This window comes from Chamaea fasciata, unplaced genomic scaffold (genome assembly GCF_029207755.1).
Source record: "Chamaea fasciata isolate MVZ Bird 193981 ecotype frontalis unplaced genomic scaffold, bChaFas1.0.hap1 SCAF_28, whole genome shotgun sequence".
NCBI lineage: Eukaryota > Metazoa > Chordata > Aves > Passeriformes > Sylviidae > Chamaea > Chamaea fasciata.
In genome coordinates, this window is record NW_027094113.1 from 2552055 (window position 1) to 2575541 (window position 23487).

General features: G+C 42.4%; 1 protein-coding gene across 8 annotated transcripts in view; it reads right to left on the reverse strand.

Moving 5' to 3' along the window:
- MYO9B (myosin IXB) overlaps positions 1 to 23487 on the reverse strand; it is a 42029-nt gene that overhangs the window by 7159 nt on the left and 11383 nt on the right. For 4 of the 8 annotated variants that reach the window (XM_066205373.1, XM_066205372.1, XM_066205377.1 and 1 more), the window contains exons 4-31: positions 18759 to 18853; positions 17439 to 17501; positions 17215 to 17314; positions 16974 to 17074; positions 16640 to 16769; positions 16075 to 16164; positions 15711 to 15827; positions 15291 to 15425; positions 13325 to 13446; positions 12614 to 12755; positions 12187 to 12382; positions 11040 to 11115; positions 10551 to 10640; positions 9397 to 9507; positions 8311 to 8350; positions 7728 to 7850; positions 7218 to 7298; positions 6913 to 7023; positions 6282 to 6404; positions 5648 to 5797; positions 5368 to 5534; positions 3850 to 4806; positions 3257 to 3323; positions 2765 to 2895; positions 1962 to 2119; positions 1675 to 1853; positions 1073 to 1171; positions 401 to 577 (exon numbers count right to left, since the gene is read on the reverse strand). In XM_066205373.1, coding sequence (XP_066061470.1) covers positions 401 to 577; positions 1073 to 1171; positions 1675 to 1853; positions 1962 to 2119; positions 2765 to 2895; positions 3257 to 3323; positions 3850 to 4806; positions 5368 to 5534; positions 5648 to 5797; positions 6282 to 6404; positions 6913 to 7023; positions 7218 to 7298; positions 7728 to 7850; positions 8311 to 8350; positions 9397 to 9507; positions 10551 to 10640; positions 11040 to 11115; positions 12187 to 12382; positions 12614 to 12755; positions 13325 to 13446; positions 15291 to 15425; positions 15711 to 15827; positions 16075 to 16164; positions 16640 to 16769; positions 16974 to 17074; positions 17215 to 17314; positions 17439 to 17501; positions 18759 to 18853 — 4131 coding nt within the window. The remainder of the gene's footprint in view (positions 1 to 400; positions 578 to 1072; positions 1172 to 1674; positions 1854 to 1961; positions 2120 to 2764; positions 2896 to 3256; positions 3324 to 3849; positions 4807 to 5367; positions 5535 to 5647; positions 5798 to 6281; positions 6405 to 6912; positions 7024 to 7217; positions 7299 to 7727; positions 7851 to 8310; positions 8351 to 9396; positions 9508 to 10550; positions 10641 to 11039; positions 11116 to 12186; positions 12383 to 12613; positions 12756 to 13324; positions 13447 to 15290; positions 15426 to 15710; positions 15828 to 16074; positions 16165 to 16639; positions 16770 to 16973; positions 17075 to 17214; positions 17315 to 17438; positions 17502 to 18758; positions 18854 to 23487) is intronic. The other 4 variants (XM_066205374.1, XM_066205375.1, XM_066205379.1 and 1 more) reach the window with 2 other exon arrangements.

Below are 23487 nucleotides of genomic sequence, written 5' to 3' on the forward strand. Positions count from 1 at the left end.
TCCCAGACTTTACTTCACCTCCAGAGATTCAAGACACTATCCTGCAGCTTCAGCTTGGTTTGAGGGTTTTCTGAACTCACACTATCAACTTCCTAAAAACCAACTGAGCTCACTGCCTGATGACAAACTCCATCTCTCAAACCTCCAGAGAACTCCTATGTTTTCACCAGAGAAAATGCACACTTTTAGATTCTGAAAATATTAAGTTCAAAAATTAACAATTCCATAAAGGTGTATCAGCAATCAGAATTTCTTACACACATGATGTGTGTACAGTAAGTGTCTCCCAAATAATAAAGAATGCCCTGGAAAACGGTTCTGAGGTAACACAGGTCCCTTACGTTAAGAGAGCAACAGTGTTTCACCATCCAATAAACCACTAACAGAATAACTTTCATACCTTGAGCTGCTCAGATTCCTCTTTCTTTGTATATCCTCTGATGAATTCATCCAGAAGGGATAGAAAGAGATTCAAAACCAGCTTGACTTCTTTCTCTTCCCTTTTTTTGGCCAGGTTTGTAACTAAGAGCTGGTAATTTTCCACCAGATCTTTATAGCCAACATGGATTTGTCCATTCTAAAGAAGGAAAAATACTTGTCAGACATTCCTTTTCGATACTGTTGAGACAGTTTCATATTTTCATCTACTTGAGTTCAGAGGTGAAAAAGCACAGCCATGATCAAAGTCAAAGATAACAGCCCACGACAGAAACAAGTTAACACACTTCCCTCCTGCACTGTCCAACAGCACTTGGCTGACACAAAGCAGTGTCAGAAGAATATTGGAAAAGCTGTTGGCTCCTCTCTTTGGTGTTTAAACACAGCAACATTAAGAGGCTGAAGACAGCAAAATCCATCCATTTCTAAAAATAAATTTATGGCTGAGTGAATGAGAAAAGGAAAACAAAGCAGGCTGCTTGAGATTACAGCAGAACTGTAATGAGTCTAACATTCAGCTCTGAATTCTATGCTAAGAATTGCTTTGTTGAAGAGCTGCAGGCCAAGCCTTTAACCTGCACACTCAATTCATTTATTGCCTGCCAACTTTCCTTTATTGGGACTTACTACTTACAGGAGCAGAGTACATGGTCTTGATGTTTCCTCTGAACTTCTCTGTGGCTTCAAAAAACAAACATTCAACAGCAGACTTCTGGGAGCGTAAGTCATTGATCTAGAAAAAAATACATCTGCATCAGATTTTGTTAAAAAAAGAACATCTGAAGAGAGTTAAGCTTCAGTGGCTGGGCTTAGTCATTTGTGACCATTCCAATTATTTAAAAAAACATTTTTTTAATGCACTGTGCTGATGACATAAAATCAGGAGAGTCGGGTAGTTGGGCTTTAGAGAACTCTTTCTTTACTTACAACTCTCGCTTTTTTTTAATACAAGTTTTGCTGCCCACTCATTTGTAAACAAAGAACTAACATGAATGACCTGTATTGTATTTAATGCAATATTATGCATTCAGCAACTTGAGGAAAAGAATAGCAAGGGCCCTAAGGACGATCTAACTCAGTCAAACCATCCAATCAATCCCCTTTTGCTTTATAATTGTAACACAATTATAGATAACAACATTATAACACAAACTTGCACCTAGACAAGCAGGCTTTAAAATTCTACACAAACAGCGAACAAAGACTTGAATGTTATCACGGCTGGGAGCCTTTCACCTTGTTTAGGAGGAACTCATCCAGGTGTTTCAGCTCGTTGGCGTTTGCAATCTCCCGGACCATGGATGCACGCCAGTTCTGGGACACGCTTGAGATCTTGCTGATCTTGATGGTTCTGTTCTTCTTTGCTTTGCTGCTCTCCTTCCCAGCCTGGGGGCGGCCTGGCTGCCCTGAAGAGCCTGCCAAAGAAATGGATTTGTACATTCAAACAGGGTGAGGGAATTCTGCAGCATTTGTTTCCTTGCAGAAAAGATGTACTGTGCTGAGGGTTAAATCACCAAACTCACCTTCTGAAACTTTCTGGGTTCCTCCTGTGTCTGTAAAGAGGACACAAGACACGAGGGAGAGGCCGTCTCCTTCCTCAATCGCATCAGAACTCTCCTTAACAATTTTCTTGTCTGGCTTCTTCCCCAAAAGTCTACGCAAAGGGCTTTTGAAAGCAGACCTGAATACAAAAGCAGATACAAGTCTGTCCCATTAGTAATGGAAGCTGGCTCTGCCACAAGAACGGGCTCTTAACAACAAACCACAACAGGATTCACAACTATGGGGAATATTTAAGGCCCAGTCTGCAGAAAAACTCAGCAGCACGAAAAAAGGAAAGACAATGTGAAAGCACTCCTGGACTTTGTGGTATTTACAGGATCAGAGCACTACCTTCAGCACACACAGACAACACCTCACATATCCAAAACATCACTTTTGGCTCAGAAAGTCCCTGGGTTGCAGAATGCCAGAGGCTGGAGCAGGCCAGGGAAGCAGCATTACATGCTTGCTGGGTTCTTCAGCTTTTCTCTTGGTGTTGTATTACACTACATGAACCTTTAATCCCAGCTGAAAGTTGGTTCTTATTTTAAAAAGAACCAGTTCACAGAAAGTGTTATGCAAGAAGCAGAGAATGTGTTTCTCAGCAGGGTCAGATATCACACTCAGAGCAACATGAAGCAGCAACACAGCCCCTCACGTAGCTGATGCCAAGTTGTGCCTCTCCACAATCACAGTCTCAAGGTGCCCAACTCAAGTACCAATGGAAAATCTCCTTTTTTTTTCATTTTCTCAAAGCCAGGCCAGTCACACACACAACCCATACTTGGCATCCCCTTGCTGACTGGCTGGCTGCACGGGAATGGTCGTGTCCGAGGTAGGGAAGTGGTCACTGGGTTTCTTCTGCACTGGGTATTTCTTGTTGCCTTTTTCTTCTTCAATCGGATCTGGTGATTGCTACAGGAGAGAGAAGGAGTCAAAACTGCATTTTGAGTGACATAGATTATTTAAATGGTTTTTAAAGCTAGAATGGTAAATTTTGCTTCAGGACAAAACACTTTACCCAACAGATATTAGCTTCCTAATACAGGAGCCAAGTATATTTAAGTATATTTAATGCTTTGATCAAGGATCCATTGATTAAAAATTAGGTTTTCAAATTACTGTATAATATTTCCTGATGATTGTTTTTACATGGGTATCAAGCAAAAAGAAAATTAGCCTGAAGGAACACTGAAACACACTACAGACAACTATTCACAAATCTTTAGTATTTATAAACAATGATAAGTATAAATATGCACAACAGCATCCGTACCTGGTTCATGGCAACAGTCTGGGCCAGTGTTGAGAGATCACTTAATGAAGCTGAACTCCCCTTCTTCCTGTAGTAAGATGAGTTTCAGAATATATATTTTAATGAAGTCTGTGGCCTCTTCACATCTTTTAAATGCCTCACGTACCCACACTACACCTGAGTCAGAACCCTGATCAGCCCTTGTAATTTACTTTTAAATGCAAAATGTACTGGTCAAGTGAAAACGCATGGGAATGTCAGATTTCCTCCCATATCAGAGGGATGATGCTGGCAAGCTGCACATCACTAAAACCTTGTTTTCAATGGGTAAAAGACACATGAAAATAAACTCCAGACACTATTTCAACCAATGCCCTGACTCTCCATTTTAATACAGCCAGGCAGGCTTTGCCTCTTTTGTAAGCTTCTGAAAACATTCTGCCCATACAGATTCACTGTAGGACTGGGAGCCAAGGAAAAGCAGTTGTTGTTCACAACTCCATTTGCTCCCATGACATGGCCCAAATGTACAGGCTCTCAGGAGTTCTCCGTGGATTTTTAAACATTACAGATATCTGTTTTCTGTGAAGTGAAAGAAAGGAAGCGCCCCTTACTCTAGCTGATCCTGAGGAGACGTATCCACACGTATCCTTCCATCCAAAGACTGGCTCAGCACATCATTCTGGCCAGCATCAGACTGTCTCTTTCCTTTCCATTTCTCTCTCTTGTACTTTAGCTTCTCTGGGTCATCCACGTATCTCTGGATTGCAGAAGAAGTGGGGCTGTCCAAGTCTTTGGTTGCCCTCTGCCTCCTGTTTTTATCTGCCCAGCAGTCAGCAGGGCCCTGAAAGCTGCCAGTAACAGACAGCGTGTTACGAACAGTCAGTGCAAGATCTGTCGGCCTTTCAGGGCAGGTAAAACTTTGGCTGCCTTTTATTTGGTTATTTTGGTTCCCTTGTGGTTTTGTTCTATCAGCTGCCATGTCTTCTGCTTCTGATCCAAGTGGGTGCTCAGGAACAGAACCACTTTCTTTTATCTCACTTGATGGTGGAATGTCTGAAAAAGTTTTTTCTTCGCTTGGACTTTTCTCTCCCTCGCTGCTTCCCTGAAGGACATTATCTTCTTGTGCTGTGGATTTTTGCTCCTTCTCTGGCTCTGGAGAAGTTTCCAGGGCCTCTTCAGAAACAGTTTGCTCCTCGTGGCACAATGCGGATGGTCCTTCAAAGGACAGGAGCACATGCTTGTTCTGCAAGTCATTGTGTTGCAGCCCCCTCTGCCGACGGGATTCCCGCTTCTCCCGGCTGTTGGTTACTTTCTCTGAGCCCTCCATCGTGTGCTTCTGGGGTAATGTGGCTTTCTCAGACGAGCTCAGCTTCTCAGCTTGTTCATTTTGAGCTTGATCTTCATCCTCAACAGCTTGATCTGGCTCTGACTCGCGTTTCACAGGCAGCTCATCTGTTGCTGGCTCACTCTGCTCATCCTTGCTAGTATCATCCTCTTTGTCCTCATCTTCCTGCATTTCTCTCTTTTTTTCTTCAGCTTTCTGCCTTTCTAGAACAATTTTCTGGTATCTGTTAAGAATTTTTAATATGAAAACACAAATCCTTAATGCCCAGGGGTCAAAAACCCTACCAACTGCTTAAATGCAGCCCAAATACCAGCAGAGACCCAAATTACACCTACAGTCCCAAGGGGAGTTCAGGGCGGTGTCTGCTTGACAGGACTGGCAGCACCAGTGCAGCTCAGCTGAACAAAGCTCAAGTCCTGAGCACTTACCCAGCGTCCACACTCCACTGACCACCCGATACTGATTGAAATATCACACTGCAGTAACTAGCTCAAAGTTCATACAATCCCAGAATGGTTTGGGCTGGGAGGGACCTTAAAGATCATCTCATTCCCACCCCGCTGCCATGGGGATGGGACACCCTCCACTATCCCAGGGTGTTCCAAGCCCCACCCAACCAGGCCTTGGACACCTCCAGGGGACCAGGAGGGGCAGCCACAGCTTCCTCGGGCAACAATTTACCAAGTTGTTTACTAAGTCACCCCAACACACAAACTGAGCTTGGCAGGTTGAGGCCAGGTGATTAAATGGATGTTCTCATACCACACTGCACCTTCCCCTTTACCTCTTACGCTGCAGGTGCCCCCTGACCAGGGCCTGCAGGAGACAAACTCTCCTCCTGAGCTGCAGGAAGCGTTTCCGCTGCCGGTGCCGCCTCCAGGCCGCCTGGATCTCGATGGCAGCGTTGTTCCTCTGCAGGGCCATCCTGACACAGCGGGAGCGCCAGCACGCCTGCAAAGGGAGGGTTCTGAAGTCAGGGAGGGACACTTCAAGGTGGGGAGTGTTACGTGACAGAGTTTGTTTGTTTTTGTTAGGAAAATAAGGTCGGCAATTCTTGAAGATACCTGTAAAACAACGGCTGCCTGCCGCATCCTGAGAAAGCGTCTCCTTTCCAAAACCATCCTGAGCCAGCTCTGAAGGAGGATGATTTTCCTGATCACTTCTTTGTGTAGTGTGTCCTGTAGTATCTGCCGTTCAGCCTCTTTCATAAAAACCTGTTCAGGTAAAGAAACGTTCATCAAGAAGTAGTTAACAGGAGGCTTTCAACCCCCACTAGAGCGACAATAAGATAACAGGTATGGCAATGGTTTGGTAGCACTGCACCCAACCTTACTGGCTGACAGCTCGCCCAAAACATAAAAGTCCTTTTCAATCTCAGAGTTTGGATTCTAAAACTTACACTTGTCCTTACAGCTTTCAAAGCACAGAACCCTTCTAAAATGCAAACATTGACCTGTTTGACAAATGTCAATAGCAATGATTTCCCAAACTATCTATATAAGGATTTGTGCTGTCGTCAAGAAACCAGGTTGGCACCAAAACCAAGGGGTGAAGTATAACCTCTGTGTCCCCACTTGCAAGAGTTAAAAGAGCCGATTTTGGTACAAAAAGCAGACACGAGTAACACTTGTAAATGAACTGCAGAATTTTGCTGTGCAGTGCAGTGTTTCTTACTGCCTTACAGAAAGTTTCACAGACCTTGGTCTTCCCTATTTGATAGTAGTTTTCATTCAGTTTTAGTTTATTCAAATAAGCACAAATGTCTTCCTTGGAGGCTTTGGCATTTTTGGGTAGTAACACCTGAAACTGGTCGATGAATTCCTGTAAAAAGCCAAGACAGAAAGAGACCAAAGTTAGAAGGTAATTCCCAAGTTTAGAGTTTTAGCCCTAAAATAAAAATCTATTTAAGACACTTCAGCTACAGGGATCTGAAAATACTTACCTCTGACTCCTCTGAGCTATTTTTCCATGTAAAATGCAAGCTACAGTCAGCCTCGCGTTAACAGAAAAGATCACCCGGATGTGCTCTGTAAACCTCCACAAGAGTTTTTTACAGAAAACTAATTCCCACATGGAGACAGCACAGTGCAGCACTGACTGACTGCGCTCAGAATGTTTTCCTTCTTGCAACCAGGAAGAATTTACTGGCAGATGACTCACAACAGTTTAACTACAACTTTTTGCCATGCAGGCTCTCTCAAAACTGGAGCGCATTTTTACAGTTCATCCCAAGTGCTCACGAGCCTCATGTGAAGAGACACACAAGACCTGTTTTCTGAAGAGAGCAGATATTCCTGAAAGCACAATCCACTTCCAGTTCCCACCGTACCTGGAATGTGTATTTGGCACTGTAGCCAGACCTCCTGATCCGCACAGTTTCCAGCATGCCCGTGTACCGTAACTGCTGCAGCACCAAGCTCTCATCAAAGAGCATCTCCTTCTGTAAAACAGCAGCAGAAAACAGCCAGTAAGAGCCTGAGGAACCCAGCTGCTGTCGTAGGCACAGCAGATTCTTTCCACACCTTGGTTACCTTTCACCTGCACACAGAGTGATAGTGAACAAGTTGAAATAAAGAGATTTCAAGGCTGGTGCCCTGGATCTCAGCAGGCAGCTCAGCTCTGAGGCAGCCTCACCTTCTCTGCATTGGAGCGGATGCAGCGGATGAAGAATGGCTCAGCTCTGCCCAGTGTCTCCAGCAACTTGTTAAGTGAAGTCTGAAATGAAACAGTCACAAAAGTTTTTCTTCAGGTATCAGCATTTTGAGTGATGCTTGATAGCAGCACAGCTTCTGCCTCAGGAAGCAGGTTGTTTCAGGCCTCATGGCTATACAAAACCCAAGCAGATCCTCCCATATTGCTCAGCACATCCCTGTATTTAGTATTTGCTTTTCGCTTTTCTCAAGAGAATTTAAAGCAGGGTTGGAATATGCTCTCACAGCAGCGCTAGATCTGTATACAAGGACGATCAGTACAGAGAACTGACACATTTCATGGCATAAATGGCATCTTAAAATGTACTCTGACTTTGATCAAATAATAAACCCCACTTCAAAAAAACCTCAAGAATAAATCCCACTTGGTTTTCCAAGCAAGACCAGTCTAGATCAGCCCAGGAGAGCCTGTTTCTAGAGGTGTGTCACCTACCTGGAACTGGGCACTTATGCTGGGGGGTTTCTTCTTCTTGTGCAAGTGCAAAAGGGACTTTGTAGTCCGATCGTGCAGTGTCATGCTCATGATGAGTTTCAGAGATTTGGAATCCAGCAAGTTCTACAAAAAAGTTTCCATAATCAACAAAGTGCAAGTCTTTCAGCTAAAAGGGAAATATTTTGTCTGAAATGAGTCAGAATGAAACCAGCTAGCCAGAGTTCCACATTCAATGGCATGTTACATTTCATGATTATTTCTATTTTGGGCAACAACATTTCTTAAGAGTGAAACTGTTCCACTGCCCTGTCCCAAGAATGTAAGGTGAACAAGCGGAATCACACAATCACTGCATGGGGCTTCCCTGACTCGGAAGTGACTTTTCACTTTTATGGCATCTCCATATCTGTCTAATTAAATAATTCTTATTAAAGTGAACATTCACGTATTTTTTAGCTTGTCAGGATAAATAACACAACTTTCCTACACTATAAAACAGTTCTGAAAGTGAGTTCTGTCGATCAAAATTTAATTCCCAGTGCATAAAGCCCAAACCCAACAGAAATCTAAATTTTCTGATTACCTTGGGAATGATCTGCTTTTGCTTGACACCTCTACTTTTCCTGTTGAAATATTAAAGATCATTTAAGAAAAAAATACACATGATTTTTGATTATTTCAGCAAGCCATAAGTTGGTGCAACTTATGAGGCAAGGTGAAGGACAGAAGAAAATGAGCACAATAGCACCAGGGTGTGTTCATGCACATCTCACAAGTGATCAATGCAAGAAATGCAAACTGCTCTGCAACAAGAACAAATGTTTTTTTTCTTAAATAAACTCTGTAGGTATTGGAAGCTTTCAAAAGTGAAACATTACCCTGAAGTTAAAGCTATTCAAAACTGCATTGCTGTACACACTACTGTAGTGTGAGTTAATCTCTTTAGCAACTCTATGGTCATTAAACTACTTTTAACACAAAGACACTATCAAAAATCCTCGATTCAGAAGTTACAGCTGCTGGCACCAGAAGCTCTGTGAAAGCACCCAACTGCTCCCAGGAGGGCAATGCATGTCCCAGCACCAGGAACTCTGGAATGTCTGAGCAGGACACACACCTCAGGTACAGCTCTCATTCACACAAAGAAGGTGAAGGAGTGGAAGCTCCCAGAAAGAAGGCTGCAGTTCACATCCTGCTGGTTCCATGCATGTTAACTCTGTGACAAGGGGCAGGTTCCTCCTCTGAGACTCCCAGTTTACATTTACTTATTATACAGCAGAGCACAGATTCATTTCCTTACACATGCATAGAACTGCAGATGTAAAGACTTTAAACCCAGGAATACATTCAGCACCAGCACCCTGATTTTCAGGAAACATTTCTCACACCTTGTGGGAGATCTCACTATTGAATATTTTGCAACAACAAGCTCATACTACAGCCTTGGGGTTTTTAAAGCAAGTTCACATGAGAAGTAGGTTTAACCTTCAGCTAACGCAATGAAGCAACAAGGTGTTCTCTACAGCCTATTTGCAGAAGGGGTGTGTTATTTATAATTGTCTTGTTTAGTGTTTTTCAAAACACAAATTTGGGACAAGCATCATTTTTAGGGACTGGAGTAACTGCTTGGTTCTTGTTGCACTTTCAAAGCAATACCCAGAGCACTCACAGGAGGTGGGAGCGGTGTTGAAGCTGACTGAGGGACCGAAGCAGCTCACAGGGATCATCACCCTGCCAGGGCAGTCCTTTAATACTGGCGATGATTTGTTCATGCATGTCTCTAAAATGATCCACAGCAAAACACAGGTGGCAAACAGAGATACACAGCCAAGAGAGAGGGGGAAAAAAGGAGTTAAAACCCCAAAAGGTTCCATAACCAAGTGTGCTCCAAAATGTAGCAGGTCAATCCCAGGCTACTTTTTCCTAAACATGAATGATTTTGATGACAAGTCAGCCCTTTCTACTCCATCAGTGCTCTAAAATCTAATTGCCAGGGTCTCATACTCAACTTACTCTGATTCTACCTTTTAATGCAAATTCTTGAGCCATCAATTCAGAAAATGGAGGGAAATTTAGCAAAATGCACTTAACGGGCAGGGAACCCTTCTGGTTAAGCCAAGGAATCTTTTCAGGTAGATTTAAGCTTCTTTCTCACCAACAGTAAACATTTTTGCAGAGAGATTTGACCACTAAAACGAGGCTACTTAAACAGACTTACATCAGAAACATAAGTAATAAACAAGCTGTTAGAGGGGTACTTAAAGAAATTTTGGGTTTCACCTCCATTTCAAACTTATTCACATTTAGCTTTTCAAAGTAAGCCTGGGATGGTCCTTAATTCGTGGCATGTTCCATTCTTCACGCATGCACTGTGCTTGTGAAGTGCTGTGTCCTGGCATAGAACTTACCTTCTTTACTCTCCAGAGAGGCACAAACCAAAAATAACAGAAGTGTAAGAATCACTTCTGACTCTTAGATCCTCTCCCCATTTTGAGCTGCTCACAGAGGCAGCAACATTTTTACACAGGGTTCTTGCTTCCCTGGGTACCTCTGAACTTTTTTGAATATCAGGATTTATGATATCCCAAGGAAACAGATCTGCTAAGCTGTAACCAGTCCTTTCACCCAAACTGGATATTTAGTTCTTTGTTTCCCCAACTGACAGAGACTGTCCAGGATGCTGATCCAGTAATTAGGAAGCAGCATGAAGTCACTACTTTAAGTGCTCCATGGCTTCACTGTCACCCAGAGCACACTGAGAAAGTCACTGTGTCCTGGAAATGTGCCTCCCTGGCCTGGGAGTTCAGGCCTTTTGCTACTTACTTCTTGTTCTCACAAAAAGAAATGATGTCTTGAAAAGCATTTATATCGAAATCCTCTGAACAATCAAATGAGAAATCGAGCACTGAGTGGCTGCAAAAGGAACATGTACAAAGCCTAAATATCCATGGAAAGGCAAATCTCCCTACAGAGATACAGTTCTGTAAGACAGGCCCTGCTTCTGCCCCCTTCAGTGACCCAGACTGGCTGCACAGGAGCACACAATGCTAAAAGCTGCACACATCAACCACAGAGAACTCAAAAACCCAGTGGTAAATGGGACTGAGGCTGTAACCAACACGTGGTGGCATTGGGTCTTACATAAAATAAGCTAGAGTGTTGTTTTGATGACATTTAAAAAGGCTAAAGAAAACAAGACAGAAGAAATAAAACTTGCTTTCCTTGTGGCAAGATCTAGTTGAGATTTGACATACGAAAGTCCAACTCAGCAATTCAGCTTTTCCCTGTAGGGGTTAAGGATGTGTTTCTCACCGATAAACTTTTTCCACTGGCGTATTCGATCTCTGGAGTTCTCCAAGGGGAATTCTGGGTCCTTGACGTACCACTCCTGTTAGGAAATCACCAAAAAATTGCACTTTGACAGAGATATGAGCTGGCAAAAAACCCCAAACAAGCCATCAACTTTAGCAAGCAAAGTATCTATCCAAGGGCCTGGAGTTTTTATCCAGTCCTTTATCAAGCTACAGTACTTTGATGCTCAAACTCCCTTCTACTAGAAAGGAAGTTGCAGCTGCTCAGTTTTAGTAGTTAATCCTGAATACTCATTTGATACTTCACAGAGGTCTAAGAAGATCAAAATTAGTGATAAGATGAGAATACCAGAACTATCACCCCCAACTTTCACAAATAGGCCTTCAAGCCTGCTAGAAATGCTGCACTGACAGGAGGAGGAAAGTTGAATGACCTCAGGTAAGAACAGTGACAATCTCCTCCATGTGTGGATATTAAACCACTTCCACACTCAGTTTGCCTTTAGCACCAAAGACAGTGTCTGGTTGATGAGGTTTTGCCACAAACTCATTCTGCCAGCAGAGCAATTGTAGAATATTAAGCATTTTCAGACCAGTTTTCTGTGCCATATCTGCAGTTTCCCAGCCCCACCTGCCATTTCCCAGCCACCCAAACTTCTGAGCCTTATCTGCAGTTTCCCATGCCTTACCTGCAGTTTTCTGAGCCCTACCTCTCATTTCCTGTGCTATACGTGGACTTCCCCATGCCTTACCTGCTGCTTCCCAAGCCCTACCAGCACTTTTTCCCAGCTCTACCAGCACTTTACCGTGCCCCACCTGCTGTTTCCTGTTCCACCCCTGCCACTCCCCAGCCCCACCCCTGCCCTCCCCCAACCCCACCCTTGCCCTTCCCCAGCCCCACCCTTGCCCCTCCCCAGCCCCATCCCCTGCCCTCCCCCAGCCCCATTCCCTGCCCTTCCCCAGCCCCATTCCCTGCCCTCCCCCAGCCCCATTCCCTGCCCTTCCCCAGCCCCATTCCCTGCCCTCCCCCAGCCCCATTCCCTGCCCTCCCCAGCCCCACCCTTGCCCTTCCCCAGCCCCATTCCCTGCCCTCCCCAGCCCCATCCCTGCCCTCCCCAGCCCCATTCCCTGCCCTTCCCCAGCCCCACCTGCCGTTTTCTGTGCCCTGTCGCGGCCGGCCTGGGCGAACACGGCCATGGCCCGGATGGCCGCGCGCAGCACGGCCCAGCGGAACACGGCCACCGGGTCCATCCCGATCAGCTGCCGCACAAAGGCGCTGTCGCTGCTGCGCAGCAGAGCCACGATGTCAGGTCTCATGTAATCCATGTTTTTCTCCCTGAAATCCTGCAAAACAGGCACATGGAACCACATCATCTCGCAAAAGCTCCGTTTTGTTTATTCAGAATAATATGAGGGTTACCTTCCAGTCTACACCACCACCCAAAAAACAAACCCAAAATACCTCTGAGAACCCTTCTGATCCAGCCCATTCCCAGCAAATTTTACACATCCTGACAATAAACTCCCAGAAAGGCAAGGAAATTTTTTCTTGTGCCCATCAGATCTACCACGTACTTTGATCTGGTATTTCACTTTGCCAGCAAAGTGGCGAATAATAAAAGCAGGCTCCATCACTGGGGTTCCAACAAAAAACTTGTTCTCCTCGTGCTGCTGTTTGAATTTTGCCAGTAGAGTTTGGTTGGTGGCATGTGGAAAACTGGGAATACAAGACAAAAGAGGACAGCTATTTCTCAAATACAGGCATATTTATTAGGGTGACAGAATGAACACTTACTGATCCTTGTGGAAAGAATTAACTGTCCAAGATCTCTACACCTGCTTTGAATTTTAAAGGTGGGCTCAATTTCTGGACCCAAACCAAGCAGCTCCACACACAGCAGAATATTCTGAGGTTTCAAGTGTACATCAGTGTTTCCTCCTGCTTCACCAGCCAACTTTAGTTAGCACCACATTAACTATTTACCACACTTGCTACTTAATGCTCCAAAGACTTACAGACATGCATTTTACTCTAATTGCAGTTCCATGGTAAGCCACAACCATGGAAGTTCCTAAGTTTGCATAAGCCAAAGTTCAGTTTCAGCATCAATGTATATTACCACCATAACGGAGTCACTGGAAGCAGGCTCCAGTGCAAATCATAGTCATAAATAACCCCTTGCTTCCCACAACACTCCTTTTTCAAGGGCTGTATTTCTGTTCCCTTTCACAGTCCTTCCCTCCCCCCTGCCACACATGCTTTTTCAGAAGATATTTGTTGCTTACTTGCTTTCTTCATCCAGAAGATAGAAGAGGCCAGTGGGCTTCTTGCTGATTAAGTGAATGCAGGCCACATTATCAGTATAGTCAATATTGTGCCAAGTGATCCCTTCACTCTTATACTCCTCCTGTGTAGCTCAAGAAAATTCCCTTATCAGTACAGTGCCCTAACCTTTGATGTCCCGTGGTCTAAGTGCTTAAAACACAGCCTTGGACATCTACAGCAAGTGGAGTTTGTTAGTTCAGGCAACAGAGACAAAAATAAGGAGGATTTATAAATCAGAAGAGAAGAACAGACATAGCGGCACAGATCAAAGGTCCTCAGGCACGTCACTCAGCAGGGTCTGTTTGGGGTAAAACTATTTCAAAACCAAAGCTGTGAAAGGAATGCTGTGCTGTGCTCTGCCTTCCCAGCAGCCTATTACCCTGGAGTCAGTCATTACATCCACAGCACTCCAGTAAAACTGGGCAGACACAGAGGAGTCCAAGTCTATTTTCCTCTTCCATAATTTTTGCATTATGGGAAATGAGAATAGTTAAATATCAAGTTCCAGAACTTTCATACTGCACCATCAGAGGAAATAACAGAAGTTTCAAAACAGGCAGTTAAGGTCTACACAACATCAGCACCAGAACTTCCCTGAGGAAGCAAAGGATATTGCTTAGGCTCAGAACATTTGGAGCTCTCTGACAAGAGAACATGAAGCTCTTCTGCTGAAGTGACAATCCCTCAAATGCTTCACAAGACAAGCTTCCCACTAAGATACAGAAGCAAAATACCAGATTTTCTTAATGCTGTAAATACCCACAGGAAAAAGCTAATGACAAGGTCATAAAGCAAAAGCATGATAAAGTAAAAAGAAAAAAAGAATCACACCGAAAATTAAGTAAGTTTTATGTTTAACAAAGGACAAAGAGAACCTCTCATGTTCTGGATGATGATGATGATAAATGCATTATGTTTAAGTAGGTGGGATTCAGTCTGCCCAACACAGTGCACACCGTGTTACAGAACTGAAATGCCATTTTCCACAGACAAAAAAGCCTTTCTTTAAAAAGATATAGAGATCCCCCTGAGGGCCCTCGGGCTGCAAGAGATACAGGAAATGGGTCATTCAAGGATTAAGCTTATTTGGAAAAATGGCATTAGAAAAAAAAAGAAGACAATGTAACTATTTACTCTGGCCAGTCTGGATAGCCAATTCTGCCCTAAGTTACAAAACAGGGACCTCAACATTATGTTTACACACAAAGTTTGGATGTTTGGTATTTTTATTTTCTTTAAAATGCTTGCTTAAAGTTGTTGACAAAGTACCACATACTAGAGAATGACTCCTTTCAGCACAGTGACCTGAGAGAACCACACTTCTGCCAAAGCAGGAAAAAAAAACAAGTCTGGAGCAAAGCCCCCTCCAAAAGCCAGTGAAGGAACAGGAGCTGTTGGCTCCTGCAGCATTCAGGGTGCTCTGTCAGATGACACCATCTGCAAACAAGTCAATCAACACATGCCAGTAATACCAGGATTTCAGAACCACTGCCAGGATCAGTGCACAGTTGTATCCCCTAAATGCAGTTGGGTGGGAGAAGCAGCAAAGACTGGTTATTAAATACTTACAGACTGATAAAAATAAGAGAAGCTGTTTCCCAACCATTTAAACAAAAACACCTGAATCCAACCCCTCACCTACAGACTTCCAATACCAAAGTCCACAGTTTTAGCTGACTTTTGTCTGGGATCACCTGAATGTTATCTTAGCTTTTGCAGTCAAGCAGAAATTTAGTGCCTGCCCTCTGAAGAAAGACCTCATTAGTACAAAAACAAGCAATAGTGAAAGAGGAAATTTTAAAAGTAAAGACTTTCAGAAATATTCAAGTAATTATGCCATGGGGTTTTGCAGAGCAAAGACTGAGTTTGCATAAACACAAACACTCCATAAAAACAGGTTTCACTTCAGCCACTCTTGTTTCTTACCTGCTCCAGCTTGAAAATGTGCTGATTGAAATAATACTGAAGTTGCTCATTTGCATAGTTTATACAGAACTGCTCAAAACTGTTGGTTTCAAAATCTTCAAATCCAAAAATATCAAGTACACCAATGGACAGACACTAAAAGAAGATGTGGAAATCTAGTTACCAACCTGTCATACAGTGCCTTAACCCCCAACAGATGAACAGCACAGAAAGCACTGCAGTCTGTGCTGAAAGATTTTAAATATTTAATAGTTCTGTCTACTGTGAAAACAGAGATGACTAAATATTACCAGGAAATCTACCATGGGCTTGAGAAGTATCAGAATTTATCCCAGATATCACAACACATCATCTCTAGCAGTGACTGTTAGGTCCAAACACACAGCTGCCTGCAAAGACTTGGTTTGGGAAGAGACTTACTGTAACAGATTCCTCCATGTCCTTCTTGTTAAGGAGTGCATGATTGATCCGCAGAACAATCCAATCAAACAGAGCACTGTACAAGGACTTGGCCATGGAATCACGAGCCGTTATTGCCTGCAGACCAAACAATCTTCAGAACTTTGTTTAAAAAACAATCATTTCCATTTCAAACCAGTGTCATTCACAGGTTACAACCCCAGCAAAGACAAACAAAACCACAATATGCCTTTAATTCAAACTTCTAACTTTCCAACCATTCCTCACAAAATGTGGAAGTGTACCACAGTAGCTTTTTTAATCCAAAAAAGGAAGTTTCAGTTTCAGTTATTTAAAATCACTCTACAAGTGCTCTTTTACTCACCTCATTGAGACTATATGGCAAAATAAGCTTATCATTAGCAGTCACAGTTTTTCTTTTTGTTAGCACTTCTACCAGGATTTCCCGTTTTACCTTCAAAACAAGAGAGAACAAGAGTGGCTGTCACCATCAAGCTCCTCAATGAGTTATTTGACTGCAGCAGTGGACATACAACTTCTTCAGAGAAGCTCTTTGACAGCAGCCACATTTATCATCCATCAGTAGCTTTACAAGTCCTACAACTTGTTTAAATTATCCTGTTTACTTTCATTGTGGTGGCAAAGAACACACCTACACTGAATCTGTTCTAGCTCATCCCTGTGATTGTTTAAGTCAACAAATTCTATTTCCATGTTATAGGTTATATTCCTCTATATCTCTATATTCCTCTTATATCTCTAACCCAAATTATCTCACTAATTTCATGTTTCCCCTCCCACAAGACAAATTTTGTGGCAGTATCACAAAGGAGATTTAGATACAGCAACTGGGATATCAGAGTGAAATGCTGGGGTAGAACATGACAATCAGGTGTATCACACATTAATGCTAAAGAGAAATACTCTACTTTCAACAGCTGGGAAAGAATGTCCAACACTTCAGGAGGTCCCACGTCCAAGCCTTCATCCCGACCTGTGGCTTTCTTCTTGTATGTGACGTTGCCCAAATACAAAATAGCTGAAAGTATGGAAAAGATCCTAAGGAAGAAAAATTGAATTCTGTCAGAATTTTTGAGTTCATTATAACAGGTTAGCAGACCTAACTCTGCCTCAAGAATTATTCTGTGGGCTCTCAAACATTCAGCTCTCCTCATTCCCTAAGAACTACATGTGATCCCAACTGCTCATTGCAATCCATGAACAATAATTGCCAGTAACAAAAGCTCACAGAATTCCACTTACTGTTTCTTTGTTGCTGAAAGGAAGCCAACCATCTCCATGGCTTGTTTTAATCTCTCGAATTCATGTCGGAGATCTTCCCCATCTTCAATTTTCAAGTTATGCTGCAAAGAGAAATCAAAAAAAAGGCCAAGAGTGAAACCCAAACATCACAAAAAGCCCAGTATAATTTATTCTCCTTCCTTTCATCTTTGACACAACACACAGACAACCCTGATCAATGCATTGGTAAATCACAGATTACCTGGTTGAGGTAGAAATAATCTTCAGGTTGCTTGAGGTGAAATTCTTTACGCTCTTCCTCATTGACTCCAAGTAGCAAATAATAAAAGACATGGTAGTTCCTGCAAAGTCAATACGTTTCTCTCAAGAAAATGAAGTGGATTTTCTTTTATTCTATGTAATTCAGATGCTCTTGAACTGTTGCATTGATTTTAACTCACTTGGAAAACTATATTTCTCTCTTACCTTTCATCCTTTTCTTGAGAAACCAGACGAGATTTTTCAAGCAGGTATTTTTCAACCACAGCCCTAAAGAGCCACAGAAAATGAAATAAGCATGAGGGCAAAAAGAAAAGACCTCAGAAAACATCAGACAGCAACTGCCAAGAGAGTTCAAATAATGAGATCTGTACTGAAATATGAAAGAGAAGAGCTTAGACACTGCCTTAAATCTAAAACAAGAATTCCAGTATATTGTGACTGGAGCAAAGAAATACCCAAGGAACACCTCTCTGCAGTGCTTGGGTTTAGTGCAGCTAACTCAAAACAGGCAGAGCAAGCAAGGAAGGTGCTGATGAAAAGTGCCACCAGAAACAAGACCCACAGAGTGGTAACAGTGTGTTATCCTGGAAGATTAACACTTATCTGACAAGGCATGCCAAGGCAAGAGCCCAGAAATAGCCCAGGTATCTGTCTGATTCTCATCCCAACAAATCTGCTGGATTTTTATGTCAGTGAAGACATCAGCCCAGAATGGAAGCCAGCCAGCAAACCCCCTACAGGGTGACAAAGTAACCTAAACAATAATTCCAAGTCCTTGACAAAGGGTACAATGATTGAGGACAAAGTTTGAGCACCTTTTTCTCAGGCTAAAGACAAAACAAGTGTATTCAAATTGTACCAATCCCCTGAGCTAGTGTGACTGGGTCTGAAAATACGTTAATTTCATTCAGAATAACTCTCAAGGCACATGTGGCCCAGAGTTCCCAGTTATTCATGTTGTTGCAAATGAGAAGAAATCCAAAGAAAAGAAACACTGGAGCATAAAGGTCAGGGATTGCTCATGACACTCCATAGTCCCTCAGAACCAGCAAACGGAGGCATTAAATATCTCACGTTTTAAGACCTTCAGGTATAAGCACACACATTTGATTAAGTAAATTTATAGCTTTCTTCATCTCTCTAACTGATGTTTAAACTGTTTCTTCAAAATGGCTTCCTCAAATCTATTTCACTTCTCTCCACTTATCCTAAAAATGCCTATCTTCTGTTTATAAAATGCAAAATGGAGAGGGCAGAGGGTGTTATGCAAAAGCCTTCATTTGGTATAAAGGTAAAGATACAGCAGCAGATTCTTAACCTGAGCCAGCTGTACAGCAAAGTCAGAATATTGTTCATCACCTGACAATTCCACAAAGCTCAGTTTACAGAACTTTAAACTGCACAGCACCAAGCTATTCTCATATGAGCAGAGCTCCAACAAGGCAGCATTTTATGTACAACAGAGGCTTCCCAGTTCCTAAAAGCACAGAGATCACCCCCAGAATCAGCTCACCCCGTACTTACCCCCGGACAATACCATTCTCTAAATAGTTGACTTGAATGAACTTCCCAAAACGACTGGAGTTATTGTTATGAGCTGTTTTTGCATTTCCAAATGCCTGCAATAAAGCAAAATGAGTTAATTTTCTATCAAACTAAATACGTCAATGCACAGCTTCCCAAGCTCTTCTGTTCATTGTTCAGATTCCCATTGGTTTCCAGAATAAATCAGGATGCTGAGGGAACTGCAGCACACAAACACCAAAAAGGCAGCCTAGAAAGTCCCCATGCTCCTCACAGAACTCTCTGTGTTTATTATTTCATCCATGCAGTAAAATTGTGGGACTGAGGGAAGGGAATAACACTTTTAGATATCCTCAGGAGTACAGGACAGGTAACCACAGGTAGAGAGTGCAAATCAGCGTCATCCAATAACAATTAGGACCTCAGAGAAGACATTCAGCAGGGCGAAGAGAGCACAACCACCACGAAATCACCTCTTCACACAAGTCACAAACCACATCCTATTCCCCCATCTGTTGCTACCGCTGAAAAAGTTCACATTAGACATAACTTTTCTTCAAGAGAGACAGAACATTAATATCTCATTTATAAAGTTAGCCCAGGAATTTTCAAAGTTGTATATTAAAAAAAAACAGGAAAAGGACAAACAGAAATATTTTGGTTTACAGAAGAGCTCAATGGGCAGCTGCTCTGCTACAAAACACTGAAAAATGGAGCTTTATGATGAGGTGTTAGGAAAGAAAAAATATACATGGCACAAACTCTAACTGTGCATGTCTAATTCTTCTATCAGAAGACAGCTGCTAATCCACACGTAACACAAAATCCTCTGCATGAGCCACGCTTAAGAACTACAAAGGAAACTTATTACATGTGAAAGTCCAGTGCTCTCAGTTATTGGGCACGTCTTTATCAACTCTTAGCTATGTGTTCCAAGGGCAAGGGAAACTTGTCACCCTTCCACCACACAGCATCTAAAGAAGGAAACCTCAGCAAAATGCAATTATTTGCAAAAACACCCTGCTCGAGGTAGACTATCCCAGCATCTCCTGCCACAGATATTTCCTCTTAAAGCTCCAAGCAGTGAAGTCCTCCATTAGGAAATGCTCCTCCCTAACACAGAAGCCTTGAGCAATGATGGCACTGAGCTGTGTAATCTCTTCCTCCACACACACTCACTCCCACATCCGGAGCACGCCATGTGTGACTGCATTGCACAAGCACAGAGCTGTGTGTACACCCAGCCACGATGTACACATCCAATTAGGAGTTATTTCCATGGAAAACATTCTCATTCTCATTATCTGGATGTTGAAAGTCTTCCCTTCCCTTCTCTTCTGGTTTTGGGTTTTTTTTTCAAAGTACCTTAAGGGTTTCAGCTGTGCTGCAGTGGAACTCTCAGGCCACTAATTCCAGACCATGTTCTCCAAGTTCTCCCACAAGCAGATTTCCACTATCTGCATCCAGAGGGTCTGGAAAACTTCCTATAAACAGGGAGAATGTCCATAATTCTTCAGGAAACTGCTATTCCTGACCTAAAGGAATAAGCTCAAGGAGCTCTTCCTGTGCAGAGTAACTGTGCTGCAACTCCAGAAGAATCAACAGGCTTCAGTAGGGAGAGGATTTGTATCCAGAAGTGCTCACAGATGGCTGAGGCTGAGCTCCAGCTTTGGATTTTCCAAGACCACACCACACCTGTCACAGTGCCAACAGCATCCCCAGTCAGATGTTTCAAAGCCAGCATTGCCCAGCCACCGACATCTCTTTGCAGCATTCATCCACTAATGCATCACGCAGATTTCCTTTTTTTAGAGCCCATTTTGCATGCATATGCATATTAATAGACGCATAAAATCCAGGTCAGCTCCTTGCAGTTGCCAAACCAGCAGTGAAAGTTCTGTGACATTAGCACAGTGAACTGTCAGTAAAACAAACCCCTCTTCCTCTCCAGGACAGTGGCTCAGCTCCTGCTCTCTGCAGAACACCATCCAACTTCCCATTGCGGGCTTTGGGAAATCTGCTGCAGTGAACTCTGCCAGACTGCAGAGTAATGGACTTGCAAAATGATCCCAGAAAATTTTTTCATAAAGTTTTCCAACCTAAGCCACCAGTGAACTATCAGTTCACCAGTTATGTCCAAGGAGCCAAACCACAGTACACCTACGTTCGCAACATTATTTTTTATCAATAAATATTTTTGGCATTATAGAGTTAAGAAATCCCATAACTCAGGCATCCTGAGAAACTTTTCTTAGTGATTACTCATGTAAGCAATGAATACAGTTTAAAACTAAAGGCTCTTATGATCTCATGTGTCTGGTATTTAGTCAAAGCATACAGCAAATTCTTAAAAGCTGATCTAATATTAACAGTTTTTAGGAAAGTTTTCATGTACTGGTTTCCTCAGAAGAGCCTTTAACATCTACAACTTTTTAAAGAACATTCCAAGTCAAGAACATGTTGGGTGGGTATTTTTTTTTTTGGTAACATTTAACTTTAATGACTGTTGCCATGTTCTTCAAAATACTTTGAAGAGTACAAAATAAATTCAGAAGATCTGAGGGAACAAGAAAACTTTAGCTAAAGATAATTAATTCTTTATATAAGCAAACCCATTCACTGTTTTCCCTTGTGAGTCCATGAGAAGACAAATAAAACCGAAAAACTAAAACTAAATCACTCCAATGCACACCACCAGCTGCATAAAACAGGGTGAGTCAAAAATAGCAGAAAAAGGCAGCAGGGATCAGAGCTGGGACAGCCTATTCTGGGAGGCAGGATGTCATTCAAGCCATCCTCTTACCTTGGAATGCAACAGGCAGAAAGAGCCTGACACATAAAACTCTTACAACAGGGATAGATATAAAAGTATGCAGAAAAATCACCAAATTTTTCCTTTTATTTGTTAAAAAAACAAAAACAACCAAAAAAACCAAACCAACCCCCACACAAATGCTTCCAGCATGTACATCAGGAACACAACAAAAATCTCATTTGTTTCATAAGAATTGCCAAAATCTGAAAAAGCTCTTGGGAGTTTCATGTAAATCCCTCAGCTCCATGGCAGAACCACCACTGCACACAGACCCAGCTTCTCATGTGCCAAAGGACAGGGGAGACTCAAATTCCACCCCCTGGCAGAGGAAATGACTCCTCCAGAGCTGAACTTGGGTGAACAGTGGTCCTCACAACTGTGCTGTGAACATCCAACCACCAACAGGAAATCGCAGTGCTCAGGGTAATTCTGCAACTCCTCCTGCTGGGGGATGTCCTGGGAACTTCAAGCAATCCCTCTGGCAGGACTGAAGGAAGAACAAGGTGGTTTTTCCCCAGGAGTTGTGTGCAGCAGGGAAAAGCAGGCACCATCACATTTCTCCCAGAAAAACCAGAGCCATGCAAGCAAATGGAAAAAGGAATTCCATTCCTCCTTTGATTACAACTCTTAAAGCAAACCCATGCAGAAAATGGCCTCAAAACAAGCACCTTCCCTGGAAAAGAGCAGGTGACACCCACAAGCATGTGCAGGCTTTGATGGCAAACAGAAATGAAAACTCAGCTCCACTGAGCTTCAGCCCATCTCATCCCAAGGCCACAAGGACAGCCTGTCATGAGGGAAACAGAGCTGGCAGCAAAATGTTCTGCTCTCCTCCACAGAATTGTAAAGCATAAAACTTGCTATGTTTAAGTTTTAAAAGTTTTAAAATAGGGTGACTTCTAGAAAATATGATCCCGCCGCAACTGATTGTGCTGTCAATAATAATTCTTCCTTAGAAGACCAATTAATAAAAGCTTCCTGTTGGAATTTCCTTTTTATCTGGCCTTAATTCTTTCCAAAGACTGGTTCAGCATCATTGAGAAGTCAAGAACACATCCAAATGGGAATAAGCAATGATTTTCAAAATAATACATGAGGAATTATGACACCCCAAATATTTTCATCTGCCCCACAACTCTCCTCAGCTCTCATTTCAGAGGGACATGAACTTTCAGCACACTCAAAAAGTAACTGAAATTCTGTAATAAACAGGGGACACTGAGGGTTACAATTTAACAACAGACAGAAAGCCAAGGGGAGCTCTGCTGCCAGAAAACAAAGTTCCCATTCCCTCTGTTCTCTCACCACATGCTCCCATCTCCTAACTCAATTTTCTGCCACTTTACTAAATTAACTGGATTGAAGAATAAGTTAACTTTAAGTTTCCAAAATAAATTCAGAGTCTTAGACAGCACGCTGTGTGTTTTATAGCTGAAACATGCAGTTAAGCTGTTTTTCCCTGATGAAAGGGAAATATAAATTTATTGGAAACTTCTTCAGTGTGTTTGGAAAGGTTTAATTGTCTTCTTTGAGACTATAAAATAAATAAAGGTTTGATTCATTATTCCCAATTTGACCAAAAAAATAGTTCCCCAAGGTTTGATTCACTATTCCAAATTTGACCCAAATAGTTCCCAAGTATAAATTTCTTCTTAGGATTTCAGTCATAAGTAACTTGAATTTAGTCAATCCAAGAAGGCAAAGCTTCAAGTCAGGGAACTGTATTTTAATTACTAAATTTAGAAAAGGTTGAAAAAGTCAGGAGTATCTTAAAACAGAGCTTATATTTATCTTCCCACCAGTTTTAAAGAAACTGCTCTTTACTAGAGATGATCTCCCTTAGCCTGAAGATAAAACTAAAACCAAAAAAGAAAACAACAAACTATAATCTGAGAGCAATTTCTGTATAGGAAA